The following is a 20682-nucleotide window of genomic DNA, read 5'->3' as shown; positions in this document are numbered from 1 at the left end:
CATGTATTTACCCTGCTAATCCCCCTGACACTAAGGGGCAATTTTAGCACGGCCAATCCACCCAACTCGCACATCTTGGGACTTTGGGAGGAAACCGGAGCACCCGGAGAAAACCCACGCAGTCACGGGGAGAATGTGCAAACTCCACACAGACAGTGACCTAAGGCCGGAATTGAGCCCCAGTCCCTGGCGCTGTGAGGCAGCAGTGCTAACCACTGAGCCACATGCTGCCCTTATTGAAAGTGTCCAATCCATCAGGCAGTTGTCTTTGTGAGGAAAGTGTACCAGTTTAAATGGAAACCAGTACAAGCCGTCCTCAGACTTAGGACAGACTTGCGATTGGTTCCTGAAAATCAGGCTGCAAGTCAAAATGTCACAAGTCGGAACTGATTTTCCCATAGGAGCAATGTCATGAATGGGGGATTGGCTCCTGAACCAATAACTTATGGGGTGCCTGATGGTGCAAAATGCTCTCAATTTTCGCCCTGTCAAGTTGCTGATTTGTTAGTTGATGTCTGCACGCCTTAGCACAAGTTCCTCAGTTAGTGTGGGGGATATAATGAAGCCATTCGATCACTGTCTGTTGCCGGCTTAACCTCGAACTTCTGCAAATCTGTGTGCATATTAAATACAACAGCATATAAATTGTGATGGTTGTGCCAAAAACAATTAACAGGGTAAAACACTCATTTCCAACCTAACAAAGATGGTTCAACTAGTCCAGTCAAAGAGGAAGGTGGCACAGAACATCAATGTGCATGTTTGAACGGGCGGAAATTGGAGTGCACAGAGGAAACCCACGCAGTCACCCAAGGCCGGAATTGAACCCAGGTCCTTAGCGCTGTGAGGCAGCAGTGCTAACCACTGTGCCACAATGCCTCCAGGGACCCAGGTTCAATTCCAAATAAGGGCAGGAGAAGACCATACGACCCATTTGTTTGAACGTGCTGGCACGGTGTTGAAAAGTCGAAACCGACATTGTAAAGTCAAAATGGGTTGTCAATTTAAGTGCAGTTTGTCATAATTCGAACGTCGGAAAGTCGAGGACTCCCTGTATAGCATTTGAGAAAAGCAGTGGTTAACCGAACGCAAGTCAGTTGCAGTTCTTGTTGTATATTTGTTTTGTGATGCTTCCTGCAGGGGAATCCTTGTTAAAAGACAGTAAGGTCGGGAGCATCGAAATTTTCAGAGGCACCTTGGATAGGCATGCTGTTTCATTTTCAATCTACATTCATGCACAGATTACTTTACATGTTTTACAAGGGCTGACCATTCGGTAACTTCATGCGTGATGTTGATACGACCCCAGTGAGAATGAATGCTCCACTCATTCTCCACAAGTATATTTGTCAAACCTTGCAAATTCAATTGTGAACGTTTCTGTTGGTTTTTATTCAACATTTGGCACCGTCTTTAAGTGCTTTATGAGAGCGTGAATTTTAATTTAATGAAAGAAGTCTCCTGCTTGTTTCACAAGAGTCCATTTGTCTCAGCACTGATGATTAATCTCTCTTTAATATTTCAGTACAGTAGGGGCAAATCGAGCCAGCTTGTTCAAATTTTATACCTTGTATCAGGCGTGCACTCATCCAGCTTCCATTGTTTGTCCTTGAACCATTCCTGCTGAGTTCTGAGGGAAGAATGAGATCCTTAAGTTCAACTGTCAGCTACTTGCAGCTGACAGGAAACTGATCTGTAGTTCGTCTGCCTTGTCGGGTGTCAGCAGCAGGCCTTGTGGGTGGCAATGCCATTTGCAACAGTACATTCGTGTGCCGCCTGACAGGGATGCAGGCAATTGCTTTACGTTACACTTAAGCTGTGGCATTCCCTTGCAAGTATTAGTGACATGGCTTGATACCATGGTCCCTGTCATCCTGTACCACTTCATTGCATTTTTGGCCATGGTCAAAGTGATTGTCTTTCAGGGGAAGGTTGCAACCTTGGGAGCAGCTGTCTATTTTGTCAAAACATTGGTTTCTTTTTAGGTTAAAGGTTAACAAGAACTGTGACTAAGAACCAGATGTCAAGGTGTTATTGGGAAATTTAATTAGTCATTAAGGGCGATTGTGTCTTCCTCTGGAGCGGCAGAGAGTTTGAACAATTCATGAACACCTGATGGTGATAATTTGAAGAAAGTAAACATTCGTACCAGAAACCTGGAAGCAAGGCTGTGCAAAATAATGAGTTGCCCCCAAATTAGTTGAAAATGCTTGCACGTCTTGTAGTGCAGCTTACAAAATTTTTGTGGTGTGAGGTAGTTTGAAATCATGAACCCGGGGAAGGATTGTTATACATCTTAAAATAGCCGGCGTGTGGCTTAGACTATTAGTACCTTGTCATTTTTGAAGTGAAGTGGGTTAGGATTTCAGCCCCCCACAGGAGGGGGTGTGCAGTCAGGCTAAGTTAGGCAGTTGCTGATGAAAAGATGGTGCATTCATTGCTTTGGTTTTTACTGTTAGAGGTTAATGCAATTATTTATGTTAGGCACCAGCCACCTGTTAAAATCTTTCTTGTTAAAGGTCATTCCTTGGTGCCGTGTCGTCTGACTTTTAACTGCTCTGTATTAAGTTTGTTGCCTACTGTTTTGCGTGACCTGCAAATGTCTGGAGGAATTTCACGTTAAAATATTTATAATATTTTGCCTTTTGTTTGGCCGCTTACTATCCCTTGGCTCTGGCCATGTTTAAACAGAAACTATTTTATAAGTATTGAACTACAAACTGAAGGCGAAGAGTATGAAGTATTGCCAAAAAAGTGCTCTTATTTCAAGCACCTTGAATGAAACTACACGCAGCATCCAATGCAGTATGAATGCGAAGTTCGTATTGGGCTCAATGAGCTGAAAGGCTCCTGCTATTCTCATATGGTATAAGCCACAGCGAACTAGCTTGTTAACCTATTATGAAACTCTGGTAGTGTTGTTTGTTAATTCTGGAAAATGCCTACCCAGTTTGAGAAACCATGATGGACAAAGAATAAATACTTTAATCGTTTCTCTTGCTGTTGACAAGATGACCTTGAATGAATATCGCCATTCTCCCTGTGTCCTTGTTCACTGGATATGTCCTGCTCCTCATTGTTCAGCCAGAAATAAAAGTGCAGCCCTGTCGACGAGTTATACATTAACTTGAGCTGTTGAGTCCATTCTCCTCTTCTTGCCAACTCCATGGAATTATTCTTTATATCTGTTCTCCTCCTCCCCCTTGCGTGAAAGGCCTTGGGATATTTTTCAAAGTTTAAAAACATTTATAAATTTAAATTGTAGGGGGTGAATGAATGTGCTGTGATTTTGCAGGTAATATTCGTGAAATATATGTTTTTATCGAAATTGGCCAGAAGTGTTGTTAAACGTGTATTTATCCCCAGTTCAGCTTCCCCTGCATCAGACACAGCTGTCTGTAACAGTTGGGTTATGTTTAGTGCTGACATTTGTCCTTGTATTGGGAAGCCTGTACTTAAAAAAATTCAAAAGACAGAGTCACGTCCGTGCCCGTGTAGTTAATTGCCCCGGCACATCAATTAAATAAGAAGGCAGAGAGGATATAAAGGTGCTTATCCTTTTTGCCACTTAACACTTGCAGCGGGAAAGCCAACTCGGGGGACTGAAATACGAACTGAGAATGTAGCAGAGAAGCCAGAGCTTAATTTTGGTTACTATTTCAAACCATATGGAAGCTGTCCATTTAAGACCAGCTTAACAGCGCAACTAACAGCATAGTAAATAGAGATGTGTTTTAATTAAGGTTGAATGCCATGGGAAGTAATTATATTTCTTTAGTTGAACTGGGATGGGATTTCCCTGTCTGTCTATCAGCATGCCAAGCATTTCCAGGTACACACATGATGAGTTTCCTTTGGTGAGTTCCACTTGTTGAGCATACTGCCCAGTGTGTGACAGAGGCCAACAAAGTTGCAAGTTTGATCCTTGGGTCAATCCAGTTATCACAGAATCATAGAATCCTTACAGGACAGAAGGAGGCCATTTGGCCCATTGAGCCTGCACCGGCCACAATCCCACCCAGGCCCAATCCCCTTTTATCCCTGCTAGTGCCCCTGGCACTAAGGAGCAAATACCATGGACAATCAACCTAACCCGCGCATCTTTGGAGTGTAGGAGAAAACCGGAGCACCCGGAGGAAACCCACGCAGACATGGGGAAAATGTGCAAACTCCGCACAGACAGTGACCTGAGGCTGGAATTGAACCCGGGTCACTGATGCTGTGAGGCAGCAGTGCTAACCATTGTGCCGCCCACAGTTAGCTAATCTCATTTGGTGCTTGCCATCCTGAATTGGAGAGGAGAAAGCCAGTTGGTTGAGGACAGATCTGGCTTGGCTGTGGTCTTAGCCAAATCGTCTGCCAACATTCAAACCTGAAGCGTTGTTACTTCCATTGGACACCTGGAGGCAAGTGACACAAGTACAGCTGTGCCTCACCATAAATCTATATGTCCAGGAAAGAAAGAACTATTAGTGTAGCTTGTGTGAGGAAGGAAAGAGAGGGAATTTCATGTTTGCCCTATGTTGAGCACTGTCTCACTTAAGTTATCGATGGTAGTCATGATGTGGAGGTGCCGGCGTCACTTAAGTTAAACAGTTTTTAAAAAAAATGTAATTAATATCTGGTTTCCCACTAAAATTTCCCCAAAAGCCTAGCTTTTAGTATTGGCTGCCCTGTCAGGAAGCTATTGTATATTACATAATTAGACTTGTATTAAATCGGCCTTGATTATCCTGAATTATTCTGCATCTCCTTCATGGATAAATCCTCCTCCCTCTGTCAAAATCAACCTCCATTCACAATCTCTGTTTCTCTATGTTTAACCTGCATCTTGCTTCCAATACAAAATGATGAGATGTCAATTTTTTTTCCATCATTGAGACAATTAAAACAGTCCCCTCAATTCTATCACCAAGCCTTGTCCTGTGTCATTACATTTTTCCCAAATTGTCACCAAACTCATTACCCCTTAGACCCAACTCTTCCTCCTTTCCTGACTCAAATTACCTTTCCTTATGCTATTGCTTTGCAGCATGTACCCTTCCATTCAGTTACGCTTCTGTTTATAAAATCCTCTGCCGTTACCATGCCTTTCCTCTTGAAGAGCCTTGAAAATAATTTTACTTGCCACCTCTTTCATAATTCCATTTGAATCCTTACAGTTGGAGTTTTATTTTAATTAATTATTAGTATGTGTCTCATTGGCAAGGTCAGCATTTATTGGGCAGCACGGTGACACAGCGACCTGGGTACAATTCCGACCACGGTTAACTGTCTGTGTGGAGTTTGCATGTTCTCCCCGTGTCTGTGTGGCCTGCCTCCTTCCTCCCACAGTCCGAAAGATGTACAGGTTAAGTGCATTGGCCATGCTAAATTTACCCTCAGTGTACCCGAACAGGCGCCGGAGTGTGGCGACTAGGGATTTTCACAGTAACTTCATTGCAGTGTTAATATAAGCCTACTTATGACACTAATAAATAAACTTATTGCCCAACTCTAGTTCTTTTGAGAAGGTGGTGATGAGCTGCTGCCTTGAACTGTTGGGAGTCTGTCCATGACTGAAGGTGAAGAATAGCGAAGTCAGAATGATGTTGTGACTTGGTGATAACGGTGAACCCATGTACCTGCTGCTTTCAAATTTCCAGCTGGTGGAAGCAGCAGGTTTGAGAGGCGCCGCAGAAGAAGCATGTCGGATTGTCGTCAGTCCTGTAGCTAGCTTGGAGTGCAGCCATGATGTACCAGGGTGAACATTTAAGTTGATGCGTGTGCTGCTTATCTTGTGGCTTCTTGTTGACTGGATGCAATTGCATCCATCAGGCAAATGGATTCATGACTGATAGTTTTAGATGCGATGTGGAGATGCCGGCGTTGGACTGGGGTAAACACAGTAAGAAGTTTAACAACACCAGGTTAAAGTCCAACAGGTTTATTTGGTAGCAAAAGCCACACAAGCTTTCGAGGCTCTGAGCCCCTTCTTCAGGAGAAGAAGGGGCTCAGAGCCTCGAAAGCTTGTGTAGTTTTAGATGCAACAGATGCTTTGGGGAGCTTGGGGGTAAATCGCTTGCTGGTAAATTTGAGGTCTCTGACGTGCTTTAGCAGACATATTTATGTGGCTAATCCTGTTGAGTTTCTGGTCAATGGGAACCCCCAGGACATTGGGAGAATTTGGAAAAGCCACTGAATTATCATGAAGAGGTGACTAGATGCTCATGTTGAAGATGATCATTGTCCAGCATTTTTGTGACATGACTGTGCTCATCACTTAAGATCCCAAGCTTGGATGTCTTTCTGCATATGAACACTGACTCTTAACTCCAATAATTGTATATGATGAAGGAATAAGTCTGAAGCTTGTATTTTACCTTAAGCAAGTTTATTCTCTGAATAGCTTAGCAGGAGTATTGACCGCCTTCTGTTCCCTGCACCCCAACTGTTCCAGCTGTGTCCATTTGTTTGCTTTTGAGTAAAGCAAACTAATTAAATCAAACCAAATAAATTGACCATTTATAGTTGAGCCAGTGGCCTTCCCCTGTTTTAAACAATGCAATTGACTTAATGTAATTGCCAAGGGATGCAATTGCTGATATTTAAATTTTGCCCCCTCTTGTAAATTAAAGCGTATGGAGAAAAAATTCAACAGCAATCAAATGGGGAAAAGTCATGTGCTTTTGCATTATAGATCCCACATTCGTCAGATCACAGCGCCAGGGACCCGGGTTTGATTCCCAGCTTGGGCTACTGACCGTGCGGAGTCTGCACGTTCTTCCCATGCAAGACATAATAGGCTACAAGATGAAGGCATGTAAAATTGCTGGCTCCAACGCACCCCTCTCTGATAAGCTCAATGCATTCTACCTTTTTTTGAGCAAGAGGTCAGCGAGAGCATGCCCTCCACCTTGGCAGCCCTGGATGAACCTGTATCTGGGGGTCACCATTGCAGATGTCAGAGCAGCCTTCTTGAAGGTCAAACCACGGAAAGCGATTGGCCCGGATTGGCTACCCGGACGAGCACTCAGATCCTGTGCGGATCAGCTGGCGGGGGTATTCACAGACATCTTCAACTTCTCTTTACAACAATCTGAGGTCCCAACTGCTTCAAGAAGACGACCATCATCCCAGTATCTAAGAAAAACCAAGCAGCGTGCCTTAATGACTATTGGCCGGTGGCTCTGACATCATAGAAATCATAGAAGAAATCATAGAAACCCTACAGTGCAGAAGGAGGCCATTCGGCCCATCGAGTCTGCACCGACCACAATCCCACCCAGGCCCTACCCCCACATATTTACCCCGCTAAGCCCTCTAACCTACGCATCTCAGGATTCTAAGGGGCAATTTTTAACCTGGCCAATCAACCTAACCCGCACATCTTTGGACTGTGGGAGGAAACCGGAGCACCCGGAGGAAACCCACGCAGACACGAGGAGAATGTGCAAACTCCACACAGACAGTGACCCGAGCCGGGAATCGAACCCGGGACCCTGGAGCTGTGAAGCAGCAGTGCTAACCACTGCGCTACCATGCCGCCCATCCATCATTATGAAGTGCTTCGAAAGGTTAGTCATGGCATGAATCAATTCCAGCCTTCCAGACTACTTGGATCCACTACAGTTGCCTACCCCTGCAACAGGTCCACAGCAGACACCACCTCCCTGGCCCTGCACTCAACCCTGGAACACCTAGATAACAAAGACACCTATGTCAGACTCCTATTTATTAACTACAGCTCAGCCTTCAACACTATTATTCCCACAAAACCCATCTCCAAACTCCGCGGCCTGGGCCTCCCTCTGCGACTGGATCCTGAACTTCCCAACTCACAGACCACAATCAGTAAGGATAGGCAACAACACCTCCTCCATGATCATCCTCAACACCGGTGCCCCACAAGGCTGTGTTCTCAGCCCCCTACTATATTCCTTATACACCTATGACTGTGTGGCCAAATTTCCCTCCAACTTGATCTTCAAGTTTGCTGACAACACGACCGTAGTGGGTCGGACCTCAAACAATGACGAGATAGAGTACAGGAATGAAATAGAGAATCTGGTGAACTGGTGCGGCAACAATAATCTCTCCCTCAATGTCAACAAAATGAAGGAGATTGTCATTGACTTCAGGAAGTGTAAAGGAGAACATGCCCCTGTCTCTATCAACGGGGGCAAAGCAGAAAGGGTCGAGAGCTTCAAGTTTTTAGGTGTCCAGATCACCAACAACCTGTCCTGGTCCCCCCACGCCGACAATATAGTTAAGAAAACCCACCAACGCCTCTACTTTCTTAGAAGACTAAGGAAATTTGGCATGTCAGCTATGCCTCTCACCAACTTTTACAGATGCACCATAGAAAGCATTCTTTCTGGTTGTATCACAGCTTGGTATGGCTCCTGCTCTGTCCAAGAGCGCAAGGAACTACAAAAGGTCGTGAATGTAGCCCAATCCATCACGCAAACCAGCCTCCCATCCATTGATTCTGTCTACACTTCCTGTTGCCTCAGCAAAGCAGCCAGCATAATTAAGGACCTCACGTGCCCCGGACATTCTCTCTTCCGCCTTCTTCCTTTGGGAAAAAGATGCAAAAGTCTGAGGTCACGTACCAACCGACTCAAGAACAGCTTCTTCCCTGCTGCTGTCAGTCTTTTGAATGGACTTACCTTGCATTAAGTTGATCTTTCTCTACACCCGAGCTATGACTGTAACACTACATTCCGCACTCTCTCGTTTCCTTCTCTATGACTGGTTTGTTTTGTCTGTATAGCGTGCAAGAAACAATACTTTTCACTATGTTAATACATGTGACAATAAATCAAATCAAAGTCTGCGTGGGTTTCCTCCAGGTGCTCGGGTTTCCTCCCACACTCCGGAAGGCGTGCTGGTTGGCCATTCTCCCTCTGTACCCGAACAGGCGCCGGAGTGTGGCGACTCGGAGATTTTAACAGTAACTTCATTGCAGTGTTAATGCAAGCCTACTTGTGACCAATAAATAAACTTTAACTTTTGTTGGCTTTGTAAGATAATGGTTCCAACATAGTTTTCTGCCTCTATTAGTCAACTTCTGTATTTTGTCATTTTCCTGCGAGTTCTTGGGATCATGTTTGTGGTGTGTTTTTGCTGTATGTCTGTAATTTATTAAGAAATAATTTAATCTCATGTTCTTGATGCCCTTCTGTAATGTAATGAAAGGTGCATCTTTCTGGAATGTCACTTGGTGATGAATGCAAACGGTACATTCTCTTACCTGTGCACTATGGCAGGTGGTGCAGCCTTCTCATTGCATGAACAAAAGATCGCAGCTTAACCATCAGATTACACAGTAGAATGTGTTCAGTGTATTATGTAAAGTAACAGATGGTTTGGGAAAGGCAAGCGAGACAGTATGTTTTGCTTTATTGGTTTTGGGCTTTTATCCATATTGTCAGTTTAAACATTATAATTTTGAACCAGAGAGGTTGAATTATTCCCAATGTACATGGAAGGTTTCTTCAGAGCTCAGAATAAATTAAGAAAAGCATAGCTAACAAACGAAATACTGTTTAATAGAGCACCAGTTTTAAACTTGAAATTGAAAGATATATTGCTGGGAATCCCCAAGTTCCACTCGAACCACATTATCTATTTAGAAAAGACTCTTGATTTATGGCTTTCCTAATCAGACAACACTTGGATTGAGGAGTTCATTATTGCTTTTAAGCAGTTATAGTCCAATAATGCTTACATCTCAGTCAATTAGTCTGAAGGGAAATGACTTTGGCATTTTGTAATAAGTGTTGAATTGCTGCATAGATTTGCCTATTAAACTCTTCCCTGATGTGTTTGACATTAAAGGGGAAATATTGTTTCAAATACACTGTTTCTTCACAAATCTGGGACCTTTTCTATTCCCTTAGCAAGATTTTCTTGGGCTTTTTCAAGCCATGTAGAGTGGTGAAATAGCAACATTAAAAAATTCATAAGGTGTTGAAAGGTGGCGATGAAATGTGCAGGTGTTGTTGTTTAATCTAAGCACCATGGGCTCGGCAATTAATGAGAATTAAATTAGAACCTCTGTCCTGTTTGTTCGCTTTTGACACTTTGTGTCACTATGTGCTATATTAATGGGATTGCCCGTCATTTTCTGAACATTACTTGTCAATGGTCTTTCTCTTTATGCCCAAGTCTTTGGGGAGGATTTAAAAGACCTATTCATTCTGCGGCTGAGTTTCCCTTCTAACTAAGAGGGAAATTATGTTTCAGAGTTCTACTTGGATTACTTGTGAAATAGATTTTTGTTTTTGATATTAGTATGATTCCTTGGACCAGAAGCTTGTCTGAACTAACGCGTTTTCAACAAATCATGGCTTGATTTTTAGGGCAACTTGTGGTTTGATTGAGTCAACCTGAACAATCGAATTCCTCCCCTTAATTCCTTTTCTTCTTCTTGTGCCTATTTACATTACATCTGTTCTTCATCAGTGCCATTCAATGGGTGAAGAATGTATGTTAATGTACACATGTGGTCATACAGGCCGTTCTGCATTCAACCTGTTACATGAGAAACAAGCCATCAAAAAATGCATGCTGATGATAAAAATGATTTCCATTAATGCTGCAGCATTGTGCCTTGAAGCAAAATCCTAACTAATGTTTTAACAAAATACATCAAGTTATTAGCCTCACTGTTTAAAATCTCTTTTTAAATTTTCTTTCTCAATATCTTGTGCCACTTGTTTCTTCCCCCAACCTTGCCCCACCATCCTGAAATAGATTCTATGAAACTGCCCTTACCCAGGGCATATTGCACCTCCTGTGGCCAAGAAGGAGAGGCAGATATTCAGCTTTACTGCTATTACCAGTGCTCATCGTGGCCATGTACATTGAAGTTTTTTTGGGTTTTTCTTAAAATGGGCGACATTTAGGGGCAGCACGGTGACACAATGGCTAGCATTGCTGCCTCACAGCGCCAGGGACCCAGGTTCGATTCCAGGCTTGGGTGACTGTCTGTGTGGAGTTGGCACATTCTCCCCATGTCTGCGTGTGTTTCCTCCGGGTGCTCCAGTTTCCTCCCATGATACAAAGATGGTGGAATGGCCATGCTAAATGCATGGGGCTGCAGGGATTGGGCGGAGGTATGGGCTTGGGTAAAATGCTATTTTGGAGAATCAGTGCAGACTGGATGGGTACAATGGCCCCCTTCTGGACTGTAAGGATTCTATGAAAAAAAATAGTCGTGCTCCATCCTGCAGAACACTACTATCTAACTATGTAGAAGAGGATAAGGATGGGTCTAGAATTTGTGAGCAAAACAAAAAGACATTACAAATCTTGGAGGACAAATGTGCTTTTAGTCTTTTGTGTCCATTAATTGTGTAATACACATTGCTGTTCAGGAAGGGGACTCCTGGCTTTTCTTCCTCTTTTTCCTCTTGCCAAGTCTGTCTATTGATGTCAGTTTTGGGGTTGTCATTGCTACATGGTGCAATATCAGTTATCCCTTCCTATCGGCATTACTCAGTATCATGTCACTTCACTTCATACTTACTGAGCCATAGGTCATGGGTCCACATCTTTAAGGGTTGACTTTAATGGAACTTTATTTATGGGTTGCTGTATAAAATTGTGCGACAGAATCTGGTTGAAAACAGAATGAGAATTTGAGAGCTGTAGCATGGAAATGAGCTGTTTCTGTGTTGCACTGTCCAGACTGAAAGGATGTTGTGTTATATTGTTGTATTCACTAATGCTGATGATTTAGCAAATGTAATAACAGTTCCTTGCAGGCAATTACTGCTGTGGACTTGCATTTAATTGAGTACTTTTAATTTCACTGGGCTTCACTTTTAGAAATGTTGCTTTCAATAATGCAGTTCAATCAGATGTGAACTTGTTGCTTCCCACTCAGATTAAAAAAGCAAAGTGCATCCTGGTGCTTGCCAGTATGATCTTACTGTGTTTGTATATCGGGGGAATATGTACCTCATTGTGAATTGCTAATACTTGGAAGTTGATTACATGGAATTTTATTCTTTTGTTTCAGATTCTCATGCACACCAAGGAGATGGTCCAGAAGGTAATTTTTTAAAAAATTGTTCATGGGATGTGGGCTTCACTGGCAAGGCCAGCATTTGCTACTCGTTAAAATTGCTTTTGAGAAGGCGGTAGTAAGCCGCTGCCTTGAACCGCTGCAGTCCATGTGGTGTAGGTGCACCCACAGTGCTATTAGGAGCGGAGTGCCAGGATTTTGACCCAACGACAGTGAATGAATGGTGATTATAGTTCCAAGTCAGGATGATGAAAGACTTGATGGGCAACCTGGAGGTGATGTTGTTCCCATGTATTTGCTGCCCTGGTCCTTCTAGGTGGTGGCGGTCATGGGATTGGAAGGTGCTGTTGTTGGTGTATGAAAAGGTGCTCACAAATAAGGCAACAGGAGCCTTCCGACTTCAGAACCTGCTCCCTAATAGCAACTAAACTCATTTATATTCAAGAGTTTAATCAGGAATAAGTGATTTGTGTTAATTAAAGAAATGTTTTTCATATGTTGGATGTGATAAATTGTGTTGTTCCCCACATATGTGAACCTTGTAACTAGAAGCACTTCTCCCTCAGGAGCTGCCTCCTTTGAGTGCTTTGTGCTAATGTTGTGTTTACCACTTTTCTTTTGTATGCCATTAGCAGCAGATTTGCAACGGTTTTAATTTTTGGTTTATTTTGAGTAACCAAAAATTAAAGCCTGTTCAGATTGCCTCTCCCATTCTAATAGCAGCACTTGAGTTACATCATCTGGTGAATGTGATACTTAATCCCCATTTTAAGGGAGTTTCGTAATATTGAGATGTCGTCATGTTGGAGAAGCAAAATGTAGCACATGATTTAATGGAAATTGTTAAAATGTCTTTAGTGCTTGTTACGGCCTCTGACAAATGATAATACGAAGCGACTTAGTTTTATTAAAGATTCCATGCACATTGTATAAACATTAATACACTCTGCATGTGTGTCTTTTTGAGTACATGGTAAAGTCGTGCAAGCCACTAATAAGGATAAAATCAACTGTCTTTCAGAAGAGATGTTAAGTACAGTACTATCTGCCAGTTTGGGTGGATGTAAAAGATTGCATTGCACTTTTCAAAGAGCAAGAAACATCACCAAAAACAGATCAACTGTGTGCAAATTAACTTGTTGTATATGTGTATAATCTGTGTAGATCTGTGCGTGTGCATGCACATGTTTATATTCTGGGGACTCAAATTTGTTGCATGCTTGTCTTTGAAAGAGAAAATTTGCGACATTTGTTTCTTTGGAAATTACAACTGTGTTATGATATGACGAAGAAAGTTCACAACTAAGTATCTAGGCTATTAAAGGTTTTGTTTGAGCCAAAATGAACATGCAATTGGACTAAAAAAGGTCCCTGGGATGAACTTGCTTGATTTGGACAATCGATGTTTGGATTTGTCCCATCTCAAAATGAAAACTTGATAAATTATGAAGGAATCAAATCTCTTGTGCAGACCCTTGTTAAGAAGAGGGTAAAAGGCAGTTGCAACTCACTTGTATGTGATGTGAATTGTCATAAAGGGACAGCCCTGTCAATATTTGGCATTTCCTTTCATGTTCTGTATTCCCGTCTATTAACCTTCTATCAACATCACACTTCAAATCTTCACTGACAGGATTTCCTTAATGTCGATGGACAATATGATAAGCTGCTCAATTTAATTCTACTGAGGGCTCCAATTGACAGACTTGGCTGAAATGAAATGGAAGCGAGCATTGAGTTAGAAGGGGTGCCCAAAACTCAGTTCTGCTCATCACCTGTCTGGTACATATAGGAATGACTGGATTGATGGTGGTTGGACTTGTGAGAGATGGAGCAACATATTCTCATAGTGGACAACACTTTGCTCTGTTTATGTCACTCACTGGGAGTCTGTGGTGTAGGATCCCAGCCAATAGGATACCAAACATAACCTGAACATTTTTGTATGCGGTCAGATGGATAAGATAATCTCTTGGCATTCATGAATGTTATCAAGTGTACAATAAAACCCTGGTTTGATTTTTTTGGACTCATTTGGTTAATGTCCACATCCTAAAAAATTGTGACTTGTACATTTATCCTGTATTTGAGTATTCAGTTGCATGTCTCATTCAATATAATGTCCCCTCTACTTCAGTCCACCAGCTGCTGAAACCTTCATCATAGCTTTTGCTATCTTTGAATTTATTCTAATGCACTCCTAGCTAACCTCCCACTTTCTATCCATCCCCATAAATTTGAGATCATTCAAAATGTAGTGTTCTGTGTCTCAGCTGATGGGAAGACGGTAGTGTAGTGGTAATGTCAGATGCCCAGGCTAATGCCCTGGGGATCTAGGTTGCAATTCCATCACGGCATCCTGTGCAATTTTAATTCAATTAATAAATCTGTACTATAAAGCTCGCCTCACTAATGGTAACCATGGCAACTGTCTTAGATTGTAGACTGTTGAATCATAGAATCCCTACAGTACAGAAGGAGGCCATTCTGCCCATCGCATCTGCACTAATTCTGAAAAGCATTTTACTCAGACTCACCACTCCCCCCAATCCACATAACCCCGTGCATTTAGCATGGCCAATCCACATAACCTTCACATCTTTGGACTGTGGGAGGAAACCGGAGCACCCGGAGGAAATTTACACAGACAGAGAGAACGTGCAAGCTCCACATAGACAGGGTCATTTTAGTCCAAAACATTAACTCTGTTTCTTTCCACAGATGCTGCAAGACCTGTTGCATTTAACCAGCGTTTTCTGTTTTTATTTCAGTCTTTCAGCATTCGCTGTATTTTGCTTTTATTATCATAGATTGTTGTTTCCTTTAGGGAAGGAAATCTGATATCTGCATTTATCTAGCTCTGACCTTTTAGATATCCCTAATTTGAAATGCTCCGACATTGGTAGTTGTGCCTTCTGCTTCCGTCCCTAAACCTTCTCAACTCTCTACCCCTCTTTCCTCCTTTACTACCCTCCTAAGCCATTTGTCGTAACATCATCTTTGTGCCTCAATGTCAAATTTTGCTGGGTGATGCTTCTCAGAGTTGCCTTGGGATGTTTTACTAGGCTAAAAATGCTGTATAAATGCAAGTTGTTGTAATTTTTGACATCCCAAGGTGATTTCCCACTAATAAATTATTTTGCTGCGTGGTGATTGATGTTTTGTAGAAAAGCACAGCAGTTAATTTGCATACAGCTATATTCCACAAACAGTCATGAAAAGATTGAGTTAATCTGTTTTTGGTGATGTTGCTTGAGAAATTCAGTTTTCACTTGCTCTTTGAGGAGTGCAATGTGATCTTTTAATTCCACCTGAACTGGCAGGTGGAGCTGTATTTAACATCTCATCTGAAAGACAGTTGACTTCATCTCTAATTTGTGGCTTGCACGACTCTATAACGTACCCGGAAAGACCAAAAATTTGACTAGCCTGTGTGCAGAATTAAGTTCCTTGGTTTTTACAGTTGACTTTTTCTTTTTCTTTAGATGAACCTTGAAGTTATTTATGGCGACACTGATTCCATCATGATAAATACCAACAGCACAAACCTGGAGGAGGTCTTCAAACTAGGAAACAAGGTGACGTAACAGATCAAAGAGTTCAAGTGTTTTTTTGAAATTCATTTGTGGGACATGGGTGTCGCTGGCTCGGCCAGCATTTATTGCCCATCCCTAGTTGCCCTTGGTGTGTCTAATCTCAGAAACAAAACTACTGTATTGTGTTCTACCAGTAGCTTATTTGTTTTTAGTTTAGTGAGGACTTGACTACCTTAGGAATTATTCACTTTGGTTTCATTGAATTTTGCATGTAAATGCAACCTGATTCATTTTATTTAAATGAACTAATGCTTGGATTAAATTGTAACTGTAACAGTCATTATCAAAACTCTATGTACAGGCAGGTAGCTTGTGTTTATTTTAGGTACCATAATCCTTTCTTCCCAGGATCCCAGGAGGAATTTACTGTTCAGCCGATTCCACACAGACACATTGCTACAGATGCTACTCTTGCTCTATTGTCAAAGCAGTTTGCTAATTGATTAGGAATGTGGGCTGAGCCCTGGCTCCTTGCTTTATGTCTATGTTCTACTTTGGTAGAATCTTCCTTTCAACTCCTCCACTGTCACTCTAACTAGGTCAGGACATCAATTGATTATAATGGAAGTGTCAATCTTCTCTGTTTAATCTCACTTCCCCACAGCAATGCTGTTCTGCTCGAATAATTAAAATATCATTGTTCACTGTCCATCAACTAATAAAGATGTGAAGAGAAATTGTGAATGTGGAAAATCTGAAGTACATTTTTTTTAAAAACTGGAAATGTTCAGTATTTTTCTTTAAAACCAGCTATCTGCGAACCATGCATGTTTGTACGGTATTTTGATCATAATTATTGAGAGATTAAATCTCAAACTCCACTTTTGGTTTTCATAATCATTTCAGTTTAATTGGAACTTCTGAGAGGTGGGTCCAGTGAGGAACTGGGAGTAAACTTTGCATCATGGCAATTTCAATTTTTCTGATTTTATAATGCTGCAGTGTGTAGTGCCTTGGGACATTTTGTTACGTTAAACTTGTTACATAAATATAACTCGTTGATTTATTTACCTGACTTACTTGCTTTGCCTAAAAGGTACACGTCACCTTTCCATCTTGTGGAGCCGAAAATCTCACCCGCCCTGGTAAGCAGGTGCCTGCAGCCACCGAGTTGGAAAATCCGCAGCTTTTAACCAAGTTTGCAAATAGTGATTAAGTTCTGAATCAGCCCTGTGGGGCTCACTGTTTGAATATTCACTCGAGCCGCAAATAATGATGCTGCAACCTGGCAAAGGTGGACTCTCTACACATGAGCAGAAAGCACATTTAAATGGCATCCAAATGTGGAACAAAAAGCTTCTGGCGTTTCTTCATTATATAGTTGAGCAGGAAAAAAAATAGGGCCCTTGGCCTAAGAGCACTCGGGGTCTCCTTCCTGGTTTTTTTTCTTTCTGAACAATCTATCTGTGCCAAAACAGTAAGTTTAGGGGAGTGAAGTACATTTTGAGCCCCTGAGCTAGGAGGATCTGTAGCCCTGATTATTGTGAATAGAACGCTTGGATTTTTAGACATTTGGCTGGAATAGATTCTGACCTGGCTCTGGTGCCTTTCAGTGGCAACCCATTCAGGGTCATACCTGACAAATAGGTGAGGTGCTAAATGGCTGTTAATACCCTTGGAATGGGATCCCACCAAGAATTGGAGCAATAAAGGGGGAAATTGCAATTTTTATAAAATTAAACACTCATTTAGTTCTCATTAAATTGATGGGAATGTTAAAACCATTTGTTTAAGTGAATTAGAGAACCACTTTGCTCGGAGAGAAAGAATATGCTGGTTACGTGTGTTTTGACATTCTGCACTAAACTTCAAACATCATAAGCTGCTTGTGACAGTGAGCATGCACATCTCGCCTGGTGTGATACAGTTTTTAGACTTGTTTGAGTTCGGATTAAAATGCTGTCACATTCTTTTGTAGGTTGGAGGCGGTGATTGTTCCCTTGGATGTGATATTTTCACTGGTGTGAAAATCACCACTGAGAATAACTAAACCTTAACCGTATTCATTCTCCAGTTCAGCGTTTTAGTGAAGCAAGTGATGTGAAAACTTAACTGATCTGCTCTTGTGTTCGCAGGTCAAAAGCGAAGTTAACAAGCAGTACAAGCTCCTAGAGCTAGACGTCGACGGTGTGTTTAAGTCGCTACTGCTGCTGAAGAAGAAGAAGTATGCTGCCCTCGTTGTAGAACCAACTGCAGACGGCCATTATGTCACCAAACAGGAACTAAAGGGATTGGATATTGTTAGACGAGATTGGTGTGGCCTAGCAAAGGAAATTGGAAAGTAAATAACTGATTTAAATAGACTTTCTTTTCTGCACTTTTTCAAAATATACCTCCTATGATCTGTGTATAAAGCAAACTAAAACAGATGTGCATGAGCATTCATTTGCTCTGTATGCCAAGTGTATGTATGTACGTATAGTGTCAGATATATCTCAGTCAGTAGCACTCTCACCACTGAGTAGGAGACTTTGAGTTTAAGTCACACTAGAGTACTGAGGGAATACCACACTGTTGAATGTTTCATACTTAGGGTCGCCATTCAATGCCTCATCTTATCTAATCTCCCTGGTGGACGTAAACTATTCCCTGACAGTGGAGTATGGAAGTTATCCTGCACATCCTAGTCAATACTCCCATTTATCACCATCCCAAATTCTGATTATTTTGTTATGATCAGATTGCTGTTCATGGAAGCAACACTTTGGGACACCCTGAAGGCATGCAAGGTGCTATATAAATGCAAAATTTTCTTCCTTCTGCCCAAAGCAGTTCAAAATAATTCACTCTGGAAAAACTTTGCAAATTTTTGTTACGTCGAGTGGCAAGATTATTCATTATCACTGAGAAAATAAGCATTTTCCTGGAAGGTTCGACCTCTTTAATAAGCATGGTTTGAAATTTGAAATGTCTGTGTTTAGCTTACATTTGATTTTGTTTTGTTTGTAGCTATGTTATCAGTCAGATTCTGTCTGATCAACCTCGGGACACAATAGTGGAGAATATCCAAAGTAAGCTAACGGAGATCCAGCAGAATGTTGTGAATGGCAGCGTACCTCAGACTCAATTTGAAATTAACAAGGTAGAGTGTGTTGGCTGGTTTTGTATTTTATGAATTTGGTCTGTAAAAATATTATGCAATATTTCTGGATAGGTGAGTCGTTAGAATCCGACCGTGAGATTATTGCTTAATTTCTAGTTTATCTGGGGGTGTTATAGTACAAGTTACGTGCAACTGTTTTGAGTTGCTATTATCCTTACTAAAATGTCTCTTGCTACCTCTGCTGCAGTAAGAATTGGTTCCTGATGGTGAGGAAACTGGGAATGCAAAACTTAGCGAATATTTCTGATGAGCTTCAGGAGTCATGCAATCCTGTTGTACTCAAGCCTCCAATCATGATGAGTCATAGGGAGAAGTATAAAGTATGATCCAACAGTGACCCAAGGTTTCTGTTGGTTTTCTGTGGTAATTGAATGCCCGCTTTGGGTGGAGAAAGGATTTTCTGTGTACTTTGTTGTAAATCAAGAACAACATCAAACATAGGTAGGAGTGTCCATTTTTGTTCACATCCTGCTGATGAAGAAAAGTTGAAATGTACTTGCATGGATGTGCTGACCTCATATTTTCCTTGCCGGTTATGGAAATTAAAGTTACGTTGTCCCTACTCTTTCAATATTTCATGTTCACTATGTTTTCATTTAAGAATGGAAACTCTTACCGATAGCATGGTGTGGCAATAGGAAACACTCTTGAACTTGAAGTTGTCTGCTGATAACTGCTTTATTTTGTGGTTCTTCGGGAAACTCTCATTGTGGAACTACCGTTCTCCTCCAATCTCCCTTTGCTGTCCGAAGTATGTGAATGTGCAGTCAACTTCAAAATCCTTCCTCCACCTTCAGTTTTTCCTTCGCTTTATCTTTTCTTTGACACCTAATTTTCTGTAATATGTAATTCTTCCTGCTTGCCCTTCCTGGGGGCGTTGTGTGCTACTCAAAATCTACCTATGCTGCAATGTGACATAACCAAGTTTCGTTGAAGAACAAGATTAAAAACCACTGTCTGACAGGGTGTGAGGTCGCAGTGATTGACAGGTATTTAGTTGCTTGCAGCATGTGCTAATAACCATAATATTGATGTTTGAAGGATTAGTAAAGGAATTTCTCTGAATGAGGCGTGCTGGAGCTGGATGTTAAATTGTTTTACGTTATGAAGTATTAAGTGTGCAATGCTAAAAGTGGCATTTTGTTTTGCAATGAAGGGGAATTATTATAAGACAAGTGCCATTTCAAACTCTGGGCCTGAGTGAAATTGTGTGTGTGCATTCTGATGTATACTCTGAACACTGCACACAATGGGATTTTGAAATCCCATTTAATTTGGAGTTGGGAGCAGTGTGCCATCTCCAACTATTGCCATTCATTCATGAGGTTCCCAGGAACAAGTGTCTCGGTATTGTATCGGACCTTATACTCTGGATTCCTGTTTACTGCATATAATGGCGTACAGTTATTTTTAGTAAAAAATTGTTCCATTTCAATTTTAAATTTCCTCAGATGATTTTTAAAAAAAAAGACAGACAGTGGAATGTTTAATTTTTCAGAATCCAGGCAACCACTGTAAACCCGTTTTCAGACATAAAATATGCATTTGTGTAAAAATTACAAAGTGTTTGAAGTAAAATCCCATTGGTATAATCGTAAAGTTTGAATCCTAACCACACGAGCAGGGAATAAATGCCTATTTTTCTGTAAAATGTAGTCTTGGAATAAAAAAAAATTTCTTCAGCATAAATGTGAACTGAAACTTGCGACTTCTTTTTCACTGCGCTGTCCAAATTTCAGCAGGAATTTCAGTTATTGACAAAGTGGTTGTTCCAATCATACTGCAAGAAATGCAAAGCACACTGAAGTGCTTTAGCAAGAACGAGGCTTATTAACTTTTCTAAGAGGGACACAATGAGTTGGTGTGATTGACGGGAGTCGCAGCTGTTTGAGCATACCAATACTCTGCTCCATGCTCTTAACTTACAGACTAATCATACAGTAAATCGGTTGCATTTTTATACAGCT

The 20682-nt window shown here is 41.5% G+C and overlaps 1 protein-coding gene across 1 annotated transcript in view; it reads left to right on the top strand.

The window, feature by feature from the left end:
- Positions 1-20682, top strand: part of pola1 (polymerase (DNA directed), alpha 1) — a 293912-nt gene that overhangs the window by 127068 nt on the left and 146162 nt on the right. Inside the window, exons 27-30 of the mRNA XM_078232528.1 lie at positions 12011-12043; positions 15502-15594; positions 17688-17893; positions 18562-18694. Coding sequence (XP_078088654.1) covers positions 12011-12043; positions 15502-15594; positions 17688-17893; positions 18562-18694 — 465 coding nt within the window. The remainder of the gene's footprint in view (positions 1-12010; positions 12044-15501; positions 15595-17687; positions 17894-18561; positions 18695-20682) is intronic.

Source organism: Mustelus asterias, chromosome 17, assembly GCF_964213995.1.
Source record: "Mustelus asterias chromosome 17, sMusAst1.hap1.1, whole genome shotgun sequence".
Taxonomy (NCBI): Eukaryota; Metazoa; Chordata; class Chondrichthyes; order Carcharhiniformes; family Triakidae; genus Mustelus; species Mustelus asterias.
The sequence above is the reverse complement of the archived record's forward strand: the minus strand, read 5'-3'. Positions and strand labels throughout refer to the sequence as shown.